Source organism: Silurus meridionalis, chromosome 4, assembly GCF_014805685.1.
Source record: "Silurus meridionalis isolate SWU-2019-XX chromosome 4, ASM1480568v1, whole genome shotgun sequence".
In the NCBI taxonomy this organism is placed as follows: Eukaryota; Metazoa; Chordata; class Actinopteri; order Siluriformes; family Siluridae; genus Silurus; species Silurus meridionalis.
This window is the reverse complement of record NC_060887.1, coordinates 26,481,845-26,499,302: the sequence shown is the minus strand read 5'-3', so window position 1 is coordinate 26,499,302 and position 17,458 is coordinate 26,481,845. Positions and strand designations below refer to the sequence as shown.

The window sequence follows — 17,458 nt, the reverse complement described above, 5'->3', positions numbered from 1 at the left end:
AGAAAAAAGGTTTTTATACATACAGGAACCTAATAATTTATTAAATAAAGCACCTATTAAGAACAGCAGATGTAAGTAGATCTTTGTGTTTTCCATGGGTCCTTTGGGAGGAGGGACTATTATCAGTACTTTAGCAAGGTGTCAGATCTCACATAAGCCCTCAGCCCTGTGGGTATGGTGTGAGATGAGGGAGGGAGGTGGAGAGAGACACAGAGAAAGATACAGAGCTGGGAGTGGACAGGTGTATAAGCAGGTGTGATATAACCCTTGAGAAAAGAAGCACAGGTGCTGTGCGCGCACACACACACACACACACACACACGCACACACACACACACACACACACGCTTTCTGTTCTCATACACACTCTCATTTAATTGCACCTGCACTCCACCTATTATCTACAGCACATCTTTCACATAACCCAGGCAGATGGGGCTCATAGTTAATTGCCATCTTAATCTTATCCAAAGCAGCTTAGTTAAACCAGACACAAAGCTCCACTGAAAACCTGATGACAATTAACCTTACATGTTTTTTTGTTTTTTTTTTGCAGACCATGCGAATATTTCGGAAGCTGTTTTTAGCATACTTGTGTTAGAAAATGTAGTAGTTCATTCAATAGGTGTGAACTCACTGTTCTCTATTTCATTCCCTGCCTTTATTCTTTATTCTAATAGTACAAGAATGTGGGTGTGACCCTTTGAGAACAAAAGAGGACATCTCTGGAAGACAATGGAGCTTTCTTTATCAAAGAATGGCAAGACTATGGAAGAGTAAGGGCATGAGAGCTTTTGGAAGACAATAGGAAAGACCCCCTTAACCTTGAGCTTGAAACTCTGATGCAACCTTTGGGCAAACAATATGGTGGGGTTACACAGTGAAGACCACCCCTGTTGGGGGAGACCTGGGGTGAAGCATGGGTTCCAGCAGAGCAGCTGAGGGTAAAAAAGGGGCAGTTGACGAAGAGAGAGATGAAAGCTAGACAGAATTCATATGCCCTCTTCACATGAATCTGTCATTGTAATTCCAGTGGGAACTGTGTATGAAAGACTCTTCAACCAGTACACTAAGCACTTAAATTATTAACGTTGACCCATCCCCCAAGACTGGAGACATTGGAGGATATAAAACAGTCAAAAGGAAGCAATGATTAAAAAAAAGCAGTAACAATGCATGTTGTTAAGGTTGTCCTGGGAAAGAAAATCCAGCGAGGTCAAATTATTTACCCCTACTAAGCTTTGATTCAGAAATGATACATATGTGCAGTATTGCTATGACCTTTGCTTTAATGTCTATCAGAAGGATTTGGATAGTGAGTTTAAATATTTAAGCTCTTAATGTAATAATAAAAATAAAGCCACAGTGTGAAATTCCACTATTATTATAATTGTAGTCAAATGTGAGCCTTTTTGGGAATCCTAAATAAAAGATTTGCATTAACTACAACTCCATTCTTTATACATTAAATGAGCTCACCTGTAAATGTGTTCTTTTGAAATTCCACTATAGAAAGAAGTCACATTACGTTATAGCAATATTTACAACAATGCACAGTTTTTTAACCTATTAACCTTTTTTACATTCTGTAAATTGAGGGCACTAAAGGTTACTTCTAATACTGACAAATAACTGCTACATTTACTATATTCACTCAGTACATACCCCTAAATTATACAGGAGCTTTCACTTCATGCCCACTTTCACATTTCACCTTCTAACTCTTTAGACACAATTTTATTCATGAAGGCATTCTATGGTACTGAAGTGTATTGCGTTGAAGACAGGATGGCAATGTGTGAACTCTTGCATTTTAGTGTCTGTAACAATCAGAGGTTTGGCATGGTCTCACTCTGCACTTGCCAAAAATTGCAGTCTGTGAGACACCTGATCCTTGATCCCTACACAGTCATCTCCTCAATGAGTTAATTATATTGTTCCCTCTGACACAGACTGTCTCTGTCCACTGACTCTGGCCACAGCTTTTACTACTCAAAATCAATCTGCTCCACCGACCATGTAATACCGCAATAAAAGAAAGGGACAGAATAATGAAAAGCTTGTTCTCTCCTTAATTATACATGCTACTGGGTTAGTTATAGACAAAAACCTCAAAGATAAAACAAGTATAATAATGACCAAAGAATATGGTTATCATATTAACATAACATTCTGATTCATGTAATTACAGTTAGCTAAAGCAATATCATGTAGATTACGATTTTGCATATCATTCACTAATTTCTAAAATCAATAGCCTCAGTATGTTCACAAAGCAGATTGTAGGGGCGAATCTGTGTGATGCCAAATGGGTTGCAGATGAGGCCAAATTTGATATAAACCCCCATGTGTCCGAAGACCTGAAAGCACCAAAGTGGATTAATCCTACTGACTTGTATCCCTCCCCCAACATTTCACTCTCTCTTCTCTGCCTTTAAATTCAATAAGACTTCAACGGACCCTCCAGTACACCATAATTAGCACTTGAGCAGACACTGCTCTTTCCATGCGTCTCACGTGAGGCCTGTGCTAAGTGATAAATGAATATGTACAAAAGGATCTCTTTTGAGTCAGAGGGTCAAAACTAAAGCACTATTTGACAAACACAGTAATTTATCACCCCAGAGTTCACTTCCCAGAAGAGAGTGTGTGTTGGGATGGGGTCTTCCCTGCTGGGATGTCTGAAATACTAGAAGCTGAGTCACTGAGGGGGAAATAAAGAATGAACAACTTCAAATGCCTTCAGTTTCATCTATTCAACAGTCTTTTCTCAGGGAGAACATTTCTGTCATGCTAAATTTGATCCTGATCTTGCCTGGGCAGGTGTTTAGAATAAGTAGTTGAAAATACTGCATTTTTTTGCCCACAGTTGATGACTGAAATATTTATAAACAGTTAAATATAAGGTAAATAATTGTAATCAAAATTTGAGAATGTTCAGTAATTAGCTGCCTTTGGTGTTTGTGGACCTGTGGTGCAGAACGAGTTGATCAGAACACTGTGATAAGAGTGCAAGTTTTACACAAGGGAGCCCTGCTGTCAGATGCTAATTATGTCTGAGGTTTTACAAGGGCAGGGCCTTTACATTGTCTTCATGTGCTAAATAACTACAGCTAATCAGTGTTTTATGTTAGTTTGTGGAATGTTGTTCTTTCCCATGAGCATCACTAAGAAAACCATTGTGGTTCAATGCCTGTTCAATGCCATAAGATGTTTATGGAGAATCAAGAAGAATCCAAAAGCTTTCAACCCCTTTCATAGACCATTCTAAGTCTGTTTGAATATTATGCATGCAGTGCTAATTTCAAATGCAGACTTTGCTTTAGTGAAAAGAGCAGAGTGAAAAGAGAAAACCATTAAGACACAGTATTTATCCAACTATTCATTATCAGCAGGAAGTCAAAAGGGAAGACAGAAAAGAGGCCCATGCACTGGGGATCAAGGGAAAAAAAACATATGAGAAACTTATTTCTAGGTAATTCCTGCTATATACAGAGCTGCAATGCTACAATTTTTTTAGGAAATGTTAACCTAAATGGAACATTTAACCTCAGAAGACATACAATTTAGTATTATTGCATAGACATGTGAGGAACAGAAAAATGTTTAGAGGTGTTGAGAAATAGTAGTAGATATTATAGCAGTAAACTCCACAATTCTGGAAATAATACCGTAATAAAAAACAAAAATTCAAATAAAAAAACCTTGGGTTTAAGAATCCTTACTGTAGCCCGGACCAAAAAAAAAATGCTTTGAAGAACAAACTAATAATCTAAATGACAAGTGTGTACCACCCCATTTCCCAAAATAATAAATAAAAAACAGAATGCAATGATTTGAAATGATCATAAACCCAGATTTTATTCACAATTAAACATAGAAAACATATCAACTATTTAAACTGAGGAAATGTGGCATTTTGGTTGCAACACATCCCAGAAAATTTGGGACAGGGCCAAAATTATCTCTGTGTAGCATCCCCTCATCTTTTACAACAGTCTGTATATGTTTGGGAACTGAGACCAGTTGCTGTAGTTTTGGAAGTGGAATATTGTTCCATTTGTTTCTGATACAGGATTCTAGGTGCTTAGCAGTCCTGGGGTGGCTTTGTTATATAGTTTGTTTCATAATGCACCAACAGTCACCAAATGTTTAATTGTAAATGTTTGGGACTACAGGCAGGCCAGTTCAGCACCCAGACTCTTCTACTATGAAGCAATGCTGTTGTAATAGATGCAGTATGCAATTTAGCTGAAATATGCAACGCCTTCCCTGAAAAAGACTTTATCTTGAAAGAAGCATTTGCTGCTCTAAACATATGTATACCTTTTAGCATTGATGATGCCTTTCCAGATAAGAAAGCTGCCCATTCTATTCCAGTCAGTAATGCACCCCTATACCATGAACTGAGTGCTGATAAAAAGCAGGATTGTCCCCTTCTCTTTAGTCTGGAGGAAGTGGTTTCCATGGTTTCCAAAAAAATTTAAAATTTTGATTCGCTTGACACAGTTTTCCACTTTGCTTCAGTCCATGTTAAGTGAGTTTTGACACAGAGAAGACAGTGGTGTTTTTGGATCATGTTGACATATGGCTTCTCCTTTGCATTAAAGAGCTCTTTTATACCCAATCATGAGAAAAAAAAAAGAGTCTTTTATACCCAATCATGTTACAAACCCAATTAGTTGCAAAATGTTCAGCTGTTTCTTTTTCATAACACTTACTTTTGTTGCTCCGTCCCAACATTTTGGAGATGTGTTGCAGCATTTAAATAAAAAAACGGCTTAATTTTTACCTATAAATTGTACATTTCCTCAGTTTAAACATTTGTTATGCATTTGATGATCTATTATGAATTAATTGTGGGCAAATCATTGTATTCTGAAAACTGGTGATATAGTGTCCATCCTAAATCATGCCACTTTCTTTTCCACTTTGTATTTATAATGATATACTACACATCATTATAATAAAATTATGTGTTATGAAGTGGAATTATGTATTGTGTGTGCATTATTATATAATAATGTCATTGTGTATTATGAATCATTATTTATATGTCATAAGTAATCAAGAACAACACAAACAAATAATGCTATTAATGCTATACTAATGCTATAGATGTTATTATCATGATCATTATTATTTTGCTGTCTTAGTCAAACCCATGCTAATTATGAAAGACTATAAGCAAGCACTAACCAATAACAGATGACAAAATGTTACACCAGGGTTTATATAGACAGATCTTAGACGTTTGCCTCTGTAAGATCCAATTTTTCTTTTCCTCCTCATCCTCTCATCTAAATCTAATGTGCTTTCTGTGTGCTCTTTCATGTGTGAAGAGGCCTCCAATGCCATAGTGCACCCCACTCTCCCTATCTACTTACAGCACAATAGACTGTGCCTGGATGTGCCTTTTCCTGATAGGAACTGCACCTAACTCTCTCTTTCTCTGGTGCCAGGCCTCTGAGGTTGTAATGTCATTTGCTAACACTGAAGAGTGCGCACACATACACACACACACACACACACACACACACACACACACACACACACACACTTTTAGAACATCATCTGGAAAAAAGCAGGGCAACTACTGGTCAAAAGGACAATGTACCATTAAACAGCAACAAGAACCTAATCACCTTAATTTTCTACTTTTTGACATAAAAACTCTGTTGCCAACAGTTCAGAATATCACAGCAGAAGTGTGAAGTGTTTTAGAAGAGGTGTGTTAGTAACATTTTAAAAGTTAAAGTTAATGACAGGTGATTTACTGTTTGTATCGCAATCATTAACACTCACTAAACACTCACATTTCACTAAAATGTATCATTCCTTGTTGCTGTGATGGCACCTCTATAGGTAAATCTTGGGATGCATGATATGTATATTTATATACTGTAAATAATATTAATATAGTGTACTTTTAATGATTGAAGATACAATTTAACCTTAAGCACCACTGCTGAGATTTTAGGGAAAATATTTAAAGGTTAACTACCTTCACTTTCCCAGGTAAAGAAATATATGTATGCTAATAACAGTACAAAAAAAACACCCGAGTTACTATTACACAGTATGCTCTTAATCACTCCGTCTTATGAACCTTTAGGATGCAACAGAGAAGCTAATGCATTTGTTTGGGCTTGTGGAACTCACTGCCGAATCCACAGGAGGCAATCTCATCTCCATGCTCTTCAGCCAGTGGCGCAGTGCCCGGATCTGCCCTCGAAACTCAGACTGCCACTGGCTCCATTCTTCTGTGTCCATCCTGGGAAGTGTCAGGAGACATGCAGAGCACATTCTGTACACTCTGGTTTCTTGCATTTTAATGATCTCATATTACATATATACAAAGCCGTTACAGAGAAATGACATCTAAGCTTTTTTTTGTCACTGTAGGTAATTCAACAGTTCCACAGCTGTTGAAAATGAAGTTGGGCATGCATGTGAATTTTATATATAGCATTGCTAATACAAGAAGCAATAAATTGCTAATACATTGCTAATACAAGAAGCAAAAAAATAGCATGAATCATGCAATAATAATGAAGCTGAATTTTTCATCAACTATTTGGTATAAATTTGTGTCAGATGACAGAAAATGGAAGAAATGAAAAGCAAAATGTTGGGCAGTGTGACAAGTGCAGCTTGCACCAATGACTGTATATGAGTGGACAACATGGCACCATCTGCATTTTTGCAATCTTTTAGGTCAAAATAAAAGATGCCAGCTTGCAAAAATTGAAGCCAAAATCTATGCACAAATGTAAAATTTGGGTTCTAAGTCATGACTGACTAAAAAACAAGGTAATAGTGATGTTATTATAAGTAACTACTGTAGTGGCAAGTAAATATTAACTGGTCAGCATTTACATTTAACACAACAGAAGAAACTCACTTTTCTTAATTTGTATCTAGTTTTGACACCTGCAATAACCCATCAAAATGGATAAGTTTATCCTCTTAAGCTCCACTGGTTCTGTTAGTGGAAATTGTATTTATAAAAATGTGCAGGATTTACACAGTGCTAAACAAACAGCCACTAGATGGCCTCAGAGACATTTTGGCTTTACATTTGAATCCTTGCTTTGACACCCATCCATAGACAGTCATGGATAATAATGAGGAAGGTGATGATTCAATTTTAACATTGTGCAATGGGACATTAGCCTATGCCTACGCATTTAGCATATAATGTGAAATCGAATAAACAAATAATTCAATGAAACATTTTTTCATTGGTCTGAGAATTCCAAATTTTTTTTATTTTATATTAGATGCATGATTTTTACATTTTCTTTCTTTTCTGAATAGCTGTATAAGTCTTATAATTGCTGGAGCTACAGTAATTTAACATAACATTTGCTACATACATACATACATACATACATACATACATACATACATACATACACTATATGGACAAAATTATAGGAAACCTTACATTTCTAGCCATATGTGGTTCTTCACTAAATTGGAGGCACACAATTGTATAGGATGCCTTTGAATGTAGTACAGTTCAATTTGACCTTAACTTGAGGAGACCCAAACTTGAGGAGACCCAAACCTGTTCCAGCATGACAATGTCCCTGTGCACAAATAAATGTTGAGAATAAACTGGAATGCTGACTGCACCCCAGGCCTCCTCACCCTGCATTAACTTAACTAATGACAAATGGGACAAATGGGGCTGTTCAGAAAGCACATACAAATCGAATGCTCGGGTGTCCTCAATCTTTTGTCCATATAATCTAGATGTTCAGTTACTGCACAAAATTTGCTACTGTATGTATTTGCCTTACCCATATTTTTTTACCTCAGCATGCTAAAATTGGATAGAAAAATATACTTATTCAGTAAAATACAGATGAATGCACAGTGTTTCATTATGCTATTTCTATTGTATTGCTTATGATTTATAGATGACATGCATTGTAACAATATCATTGTGAGATTTTGGATTAATGCCTATGCTTGCTAGCAATTATGGTTTTTTTGTTTTGTTTTGTTTTTTAACTCTAATCTCTTTCATCTGTGTCTTCTTAATCAAGTACGAATATTACAATCTGTTTTGTTATTTAGTCTGGGAACTCAGGCATGTACTGTGTCTAATTTTGCCCATTTTTTCCTCTGCCTTTGATTGTGTTTTGATCATTTGGACTGTATATTCACCTTAACAGTTTTGCAATTATGTCCGTGTTTTGAACAAACTTAGTGGACTTTGATTGCTGTCTGAATGCTATTACACAGTCAGTGACGATTACAAGGATTTATCTTTAGTAAAAACTCACTGCTGAGTTTTATCTGAATGTTTGTCAGTGCCTAAATAGTTGGAGCATTGCTTACTCACTTACCGGTGTTTCAGCCGTGCTCAGAGAGAAATGTAACACTTGTAGAAACGTAGCTATACTTACTCTGATTTAATATGTAGTTCCCCAACATATGCAGTGTACTTCATCAACTACCACATCTTCAAAGGTAAGAGGCAGGTCTTTAATCATTCAAAATGAGGTCGGCATGTAGCAAACTCCATATTTGCTAGGGCCTTTGTTGTGTTGCTGACTATCACCTTTCCCATCCTTACTGTGGAATCCCAGTGGAACAATGGAGCACCACATCAATTTTTCTAGCATGGCTTGTCTGATTGAAATTGACCTTGCTTCTAGAGAAGCAGAGAATGACATCAGAAGATGATCATCAGCTATTTCAACCATTAGTTAAAATCTTTGTTGATAATAGTTTTGACTTGCAACCCAGCTCAAAATTCGAATTAACTGGATGACTTTTTGACTCTTGTATTATGTCATCTTAATGCCCCTTGGCAGCTTTGTATGGCAAAATGACAAAGATCCTAAAGATTCATGTGGTCATGTGCGATCTCCAAAAATATTGGAGCTTTTTATATACTATGGAAATGAAGGGGAGTGGTAGCTCAGTGGTTAAGGTGCTTGGTTACTGATCAGAAGGTCGGGCCCCAGCATCTCCAAGCTGCCACTCTTGGGCCCTTGAGCAAGGTCCTTAACCCTCTGTGCTCCAGGGGCACTGCATCATGGCTGACCCTGTGCTCTGACCCCAGCTTCGGAACAAGTTGGGATATGTGAAGAAATAATGTCACTGTAATGTATATGTGACAAATGAAGGTAAGTCATTAAGCATAATTTGTTATATTCTGTGTAGGGCTGAGAGAAAGTAAACAGCCTTCAGAGAAGAAGCCACTTTTTTATTAATTTGCATTACAAAGAAGAAATATAAGAGCAACATAAATAGTGATTATGATGCTACTCAAAAATGCAGCCTTTTAAATTCCCCAGAAAATAACTAAAAAACTTTCGATTCCTGGATCTTCCATCACCAGTCTAATGAAAAAACTAATAGAGGGAACTAAGATTAAGCACAATTATGAATTAGCTGACAGGAAGTCAACATTGAAGTGAAGTTGCCTGCTGCTGAGCTGATGGTTTATCATTTTTGCCAAACCTTAAGGATCAGCCTTCTCAAAGGCCTCCCGATGGCATAACATTCAAACAACCATATCAACCAGATAACACAGCATGCACCATCTTACTGTCCAGGACTCTTTCTACATTGCTGATTACTGACCACCAATCCATTCCCATCAGAACAGTGATATATATGCTCTAGTTTACCTGTTTAATATAGATACATCCTATGTTCTATGTCTTTTGGATGAGGCTAATGGTAATCATCTTCATCATCATTAGCCAGCCTGCCTACACAGTTCACCTCCTGGGCTATATATGAGCAGGGATGCATTGCCTATTGGAGTGAAAAGGAATTGGAATCATCTTAATGTACAGTGCATCTGCAAAGGATTCACAGTGCTTAACTTTTTCTATATTTTGTTATGTAACAGCTTTATTCCAAAATGGATTAAAGTCATTATTTACCTCAAAATTATACAAACAACACCCCACAATGACAACATGAAAGACGTTTGTTTGAAATCTTTGCAAATGTATTAAAAAAAAATGTAATAAAAAAAAAAAATCACGTACATAAGTATTCACAGCTCAATACTCTGTTGGAGCACCTTGGCTTAATTACAGCCTCAAGTCTTTTTGAGTGTGATGCTACAAGCTTAGCACCTGTTTTTGGGCAGTTTCTCACATTCTTCATTATTCGTCATTTTCAGTACTCTTCAGAGATGTTCATTCGGGTTCAAGTCTGGGACACCTAAGGACATTCACAGAGTCGTCCTGCAGCCATACTTTATCTTGGCTCTGTTCTTAGGGTCGTTGTGCTGTTGGAAGATGAACTGTCGTCCCAGACTGAGGTCCAGAGCGCTCTGGAGCAGGTTTTCATCAAGGATGTCTCTATACATTGCTGCATTCATCTTTCCCTCGAGCCTGACTAGTCTCCCAGTTCCTGCCACTGAAAAACATCCCCACAGCATGATGCCATCACCACCATGCTTCACTGTAGGTATGGTTTTGGCCAGGTGATGAGCGTTGCCTGGTTTCCTCCAGACATGACACTTAGCATTCATCCAAAGGGTTCAATCTTTGTTTCTCATGGTCTGAGAGTCCTTCATGTGCCTTTTGACAAACTCCAGGTGGGTTGTCATGCGCCTTTCACTAAAGAGTGGCTTCCGTCTGGCCACTCTACAATACAGGCCTGATTGGCAGAGAGATGATTGTTCTTCTGGAAGGTTCTCCTCTCTCCACAGAGAAACGCTGGAATTCTTTTAGAGTGACCATTGAGTTCTTGGTCACCTTCCTGACTAAGGTCCTTCTTCCCCAATCGCTCAACCTTATATAGACAGGTGTGTGCCTTTCCAGATCATGTCCAACCAACTGAATTTACCAAAGGTGGACTCCAATCAAGTTTTAGAAACATCTCAAGGATGATAGGTTTGCAAATATTTCAAACAAACTTCTTTCACTTTGTCATTGTGGGGTTTTGTTTGTAGAATTTTGAGGAAAACAATGAATTTAAGCCATTTTGAATATGGCCTTAACATAAAATGTGGAAAAAGTGGAGCACTTGTGAAAAAGTGGAAAACTTCCCCGATGCACTGTAGACATTGATTGGTATTTTACCACCTGGCCTTCTGAACTGAGTGTTTGATCCATGCTCATGGGCAATAACATTTATGTCAGAAACTATGGGCATCATTTCTCTGGGCACCAGCTTCATGACACTTGGTTGGACCTAAATATATACTCATACCCAAGAGCAGGTCCAACTGTCTGGAATATGGTATTTTTTCATTTGCTACTTTCTTGGAACTTACCTTATAATGCCCATCTTGGACAGGGGAAAGCGATGTTATGGGCAGAGACTGAACAGGAAGATGATCTCTTCCCAGAGGTGGACATGGTAGAGGGGTGCTGACAAACTGGGCATAGCAACAGACGAGTTACACTTAGTTATTGTCTATCTTCCATAAGTGCATTTTTTAGATATACTTCTTTAGTGTAAACAAGTGTAGACTAGTGTAATGTAATTAACCTAATAAACAAAACATATTAGAAATAAGCATTCAATATAGGTTTATAATATATATTGTATAACATTAAATATTGTTACATAAACCCCTAAATGTTGTCAAACTATACAGTCAACCTCCAAAATGATTGCCATCCTTTTCATTAAATGAGAAATAATAACAAAAACATGATGGATATGAATAAATAATAACAAACACAATTACTGCATTTTTCCAACACACTGATTTCAGAATCATTATTCATTGAATTTACAGAGATTCTGTGCATAACCATAGAGTTTGATTTTGATCTCATCTGACCACAAGACACAATGTGAACTGTAATTCTAATGATGTTTGGGGACCTTTATGCACTGCATTGTGAAAGCTGCTCTCAAAATATTTATTTCTTTAAAAAAGGACTATAGGTGAGAAGTTCTGGTGTCCATATAAGATTATTTTTTAAATCATATTTCAGTAGTTGACAATAGCAATCAGCTACTTAACAATACAATAACAATACCAATTCCTGGTCAATACTTGTTTAGAATCTGGGGTACACCTACCATTCATTCACTATGATGATGAAGTCACATTTTAAGTCTAATAGTCAGAACATAGCAAATCAGTTCTATTAAATTATTCTCACATTAATTTATATATATTAACTTTTTTTCAAACATTAAAAACTGACTGATTTATGATTCGTGCCTACATTCATTTCCTTTGAAAACAACACGTTTATGTATATTGTCTAATTGTTAGATGCCCAGTCAGGACAGTGTGCTTATGGGTCCAATTCCAGGGAAATGTCCATCATATGAAACTTCTTCATTGTGGCTCTAATTGTACCGAATACATATCTGTTCATAAACATTTTATTATGCCTATAAAAATTATACCTTTTATATGGCCATTAACTAATTACTGTTGAGAGTTCTTTGGTTTTTGTATAGTAAGTGACTGAGAGCAAATGAAAAATGTGTTAAATGAATGACAGTTTATTTGCCTATACAATCTTTTTATTGCAATAAAATTAAACATAAAACAAAAAGTGTTTGAATTTTTAGGTATTTTATTTTATTCAACAATTCACTCTATTTAGTGTCAATAATAACAACACTGTAAATAATGGCTACCATCAACCCTTTTATATGTCAAAGCAATGTTAATATAGTTTAAATGCAAATCTGCATTTATCCTGTTCTAGGATTTTAAGAAGAATTTTTAAAATAAAAATGTAAAAAAGGATCATGTTGAATAATACGTAATACTTATGTTGATGCGTATTAATATCTTGCTAGGCTCGAATATACTGTATATAAATATAATATAAATAGGCAAATGTGAACAAACTTGTGTGGTCCAAACCATGACTCATAACTTACTACTTGTCAATACCCAAGTTTTTTTTTTCCTGTAATACAGATCATAAGAACACTGTTTTGTTTGTATTATTTTTTTTGGCCTAGAAAGACCTTTATAAGACCAAGAAGTGTTGTGCCTTATTTAGGCATATTAATATTTTCACGTATTTGAAATGAACGTGTATATCAACAGGAGCAGCATTAGTCTTTGAAAAAAAAAAAAAAAATTAAAAGTACAGACATAAATGTTATTTCTATAATTATTTTATTTACATTAGAATATAAGGTTATTCTTAAAAGCAATGCAATTTTCATTATTATTTTCATTATTATCACAAAGCATTATATACCTCATGCACAGGTCGGTTTGAATTTCATACATTTGTAATAATAAGGTTTTAACCCCATAATGACACTTATCATGGAATTCATATATGCCTGCATTTCATCTCAATCTTCTAAAATGTCATTAGGTTAGTAAACCATGCAGAAGAAAATATATTACAGGACATGATATCAAAATAAAGAAAATGGAAAACAAATATGAAGGTATACACAAATCAAGTACTTTCAAGCAAATAAACTGTGGATCAGAAGAAACACTGGTCAAGGAAAAAAAGAAATCAATATCTTTGTTAAAAATGGAGAAACAAATAAAAAAATAATAATTCCACAATATTTCCTAATACACACATTTGTATTGTTAAACGCAAACTGTGTAGAATACAGTAGCACACACTGGATCATGGGAACCAGGGGAATGCGTATTAAATGCTTGAAACGGTGTATTTGTAAAGTGAAATGAGAGATTAGAAGAAATATCAAAACATTACTGTCAAAATGGTCAGCAAAGTTATATTTAGTCTTTGATGGAAAACAGTGACTTGCTAAAAGTATTTCTGAGCTTGTGTGCGGACAGTGTGGATGGCGACGCCATAAAATGTACAGTCGATGGCAGTCGATTGTTGGTGTGATATTCAAGGAAAACATCTGTGTAACCCTAGCCTCTACCTTCTCTGAGCAAATGATACTGCAGAAGCAACAGAAGAAACGAATGAAAGGCTCACTGCAGATCTACAAAACAAAAACAAAAGAATGGATACTATGAAACAACAAAAATCAACAAAAAAAATGGATGAAACAGAATGTGTACCACCATTCATACATAAATAATATCCAGGTTATACGATAAACACTCTGGATATGTCGTTCAAATTTCATAATTGAACAAGATCTTACCTGAATGGTTGTAGCTGAGGGCTGCTGGCAAGCATCGAATTTACTGCTCAAGATCACACTAACATTCTCTTCAATTACTACAGTATTGGCTATAGATAAACTCTGGAAAAAAAATAGAAAGAGAGAACCAGAATAAATCATCAGTGACTTTTGCACGCTTGGTTCATCATCTAATATTCAAAATGAGTCTGTGGAGAAAAAATTCTATTACACTGATATCAAATATTGACCATAAAGTATGACTTGTTAAAATACAAAAAAAAAAAAAACAGAGATGAGGTATTAATATAAATATTAAAATATAGTATATTATATTGCTAATGTAACTTACAAGTATAAAATGCTCAGCATCGAATTCACGTTTGTCCGGATGCTATGAGTAGAGGTAGGGTCAGACATCCTAAATCTTCTTGGTACTATACACCAGGACCCCTTGAATGAAATGACTGAACTGTGTAGGTGTTTCATGGTGGTGAGGGATATTGTGCACTTAATAAGAGTTTTATTATGGGCACTTAGATGTTAATAAATAAGGCATATATCAGGGAATAACTGTGGGTTGTGAGATGCAATATAGTGGCAGAGTTTATGTTTCTTGAAGTGTGTTTCCTTCTCCAGTGTTAATATCAAAATGTCAGGTAATAGTTTTCTCTATACATTCAGCAATATTTTTTGCACAACACTACTATTATCCATGATGGCATGTTCTGTTAACCGCCCATATACATGCATAAAAAAAGAAATGGATACTTTTGTACTTGCTAACTATTTGCTTATCCATTTTGGCATATTTTCTTGTTTGTTAACTTGAAAACTAATCCAAGTAAAATATAAAGACATTTTTGAATTAAAGTACAAATGCAGGCTAGTAGTAGAATTAAATAAAAGTACTCTATAACAAAATCTAGACAGTTGATGCAGTTAGCCATAATAACTTTCTATAAAATCAGCAGTGGTATTTGAGTAAAAATGTTCAGCATTACTCAGGTATTACAAATGATGTGAAATTAGAATTAAAATTAAATTTTTTAACATGAATAATTGTCATGGTTGACCAATGCATAGTATTTAGGCACCCAAACCACAATACATATAATAGGAACTATTTATCAATCAGTCCCCAGTAAAAACATAGTAGTTTCTGGGATGCAATTTTCCATGACAAAACGTGCTAATTAGAATGAATAAATATATCATTGTTTTATGCAGTTGTAGTGTGTGGTGGGGGACTTATTTAAAGACTATTCTATTTAGAGTTGCAAGGTCATATTTCTGATAATAGGGTGAGATTTTTGGCTAAGTGCATAGCAGGGTCAGTATTAGAATCTGCGAGTATAACTGCTGGACGTGTAGGAAGATGAGGATAAGTTCATGCTGAAGCCGGAGCCAGTGGCATCAAAACTACTTCTTCTTGAGCCTGATCTTGATCCTGTTCTGGATCCAGACCTTGAGCCAGCAGCAGACCCAGCACCACTGACATTGAACGGACTGTAAAGGCCTTTACTAGACTGGGAACAGGCTTCTAGCAACCGTAGCCCGGTTCCTTCTTCAACCATGCTCCTGTCAATTGCATCCTTATAAGAGATCTTCAGTTTAGTTTTGGGGCATGTGAGATATTTGGAATAAGCGCTCACATCCCTAAGCTTTTGGGCTGTGCGAATATCTATAGCTCCTTTCTTGATGGCATCTTCCAGAGAGACTCTTCCTTCAGTCTCTGGTTCAATAAGACCACCAGTTAGATACTGCACCTCCAGAAAACGTTGGCCAGCCTCATAATATAGCCAGCCTTTCTTGAGGGCTTGAGCAGCAGACATTTTCACTTTGGTTCTAGGGTCATCAAATCCATTAAAGGCTTTTTGTGCCAGGTTGATTCTGTCAACCATTATCTTATCTAGAAGACCCTTATTGGTTGCATCAACAACAGAGTACTTTTGCCCAGTGGATGGGTCTATTATGCCACCAGTGCAAGCTTGTGCCTCCAGCAATCTTTGTCCGGTTATGCTGTCTACTATGTTTCTGTGCATAGCTTCAGTGACTGAAACCTTCTCTAGAGTGTCTGTATCAAGAATGCCAGCCACAGGTCCAGTTTCCTCAGTTGGATCATTCCACACAACTGCTGGTGCTTTGATGGATGGTATGGGACTCATTGGATAGGAGGAAGAGGATCCAATGGACGATGAACGGGAGCGAAAGCCACCCATGTTTCCAGACAGCATGTCAGCAAATTCTGTAATGGCAAGGTTGCCAGAGCGATACTGGTCAAGGGAAGACTGATCAATAAGACCTCTTGCCAGAGCATCAGCAATGTCATATTGGCGACCTGATCTTCTGTCAATGATGATGGACTTCTCTTCACCATCAGATGATGTCATTGTGATTTCTTCCCATTCACATTCCTGCTCTGCAAGTTCAAGGTAGGTTTGGTGATCAATGAGCCCTTTGCGATAGGCTTCATACACAGACATTTCTTTGCCTGATTCAGGATCAACAATAACAACTCTACGTTTGCGAACTGAGGATTTGGATGATGTCTTTCTCTCTCGTTTCTTCTCCTTTAAGAGTAAAAGCAGGAGATCTGTCTCTGGGTCGACGATGCATCTCTCCATTAGCTGCAGATAGGTAAGATTTTCTTCTGTGTTTGGGTCAAAAAAGCCCTTGGTATCATCAGATGGATCGGACAGGATCTCGTTCATCTCTTCGTCAAAGAATCCACGATTGTAAGCCACTTCTACAGGCAAGCGATGGCTCTCCTCAGGGTCAATGATTCCTCCAGTGGCAATCTGAGCTTCAAGAAGCCGAATTCCGTGATCTTTTAGAATCAGGCCTTTTTTCATAGCCTGGAAGAGTGAGATAGTTTTACCTGTATAAGGATCTCGGTAGCCAGTTACAGCCCGTTCAGCAGACATGAGCTTGTCTTTAAACTCTGGGCCCACAATTCCCATCTTCACAGCTTCACCGACTGTTAATTTCAGATTTTTAATTGGGTCAATCATGTATCCTGTGGCTGCTTGGGCTTCCAGCAATTCAAAAGCAGTCCCTGGCCTGATCATATTTTTCTTCATAGCTTGGTATATAGAAAGACGGTCTTTAGTTGCTTCCACAAACACACCAGAAATGCAGCTTGTGCCCTCAAGGTATTTCTTAAGCCTGCTGGTTACCTCTTCGACTGTTAACAAACCCTCATTAAGTGCAGAGACTGTTTCTGCATCAATGATTTGTGATCGTATCAATTCTTCGATTGTGATTTCTTTTCTGAGACCCTTAAACATCGGTCTTTTTTCGGCTAAAGGCAGCAGATATAGTCCATCTTTATCAAGCCGGCATCTCTTGAGCAGTTGTGCATATGAGAGTTTTTCCTCTGTAACAGGATCAACATATCCTTTAACTTCATTATTGA

The 17,458-nt window shown here is 36.8% G+C and overlaps 2 protein-coding genes across 3 annotated transcripts in view; both read right to left on the bottom strand.

Moving 5' to 3' along the window:
• macf1b (microtubule actin crosslinking factor 1b) overlaps positions 1-8,993 on the bottom strand; it is a 34,168-nt gene extending 25,175 nt beyond the window's left edge. The window contains exons 1-2 of one of the 2 annotated variants that reach the window (XM_046846810.1): positions 7,809-8,993; positions 6,163-6,274 (exon numbers count right to left, since the gene is read on the bottom strand). In XM_046846810.1, the coding sequence (XP_046702766.1) occupies positions 6,163-6,273 (111 nt within the window). In that variant the 5' untranslated portion in view covers position 6,274; positions 7,809-8,993. The remainder of the gene's footprint in view (positions 1-6,162; positions 6,275-7,808) is intronic. The other variant, XM_046846805.1, reaches the window with a different exon arrangement.
• Positions 8,994-13,070: 4,077 nt separating this feature from the next.
• plecb (plectin b) overlaps positions 13,071-17,458 on the bottom strand; it is a 56,584-nt gene continuing 52,196 nt past the window's right edge. Inside the window, 3 exon segments of the mRNA XM_046846803.1 lie at positions 13,071-13,896; positions 14,062-14,163; positions 14,393-17,458. Of these exon segments, the coding sequence (XP_046702759.1) occupies positions 15,381-17,458 (2,078 nt within the window). The 3' untranslated portion in view covers positions 13,071-13,896; positions 14,062-14,163; positions 14,393-15,380.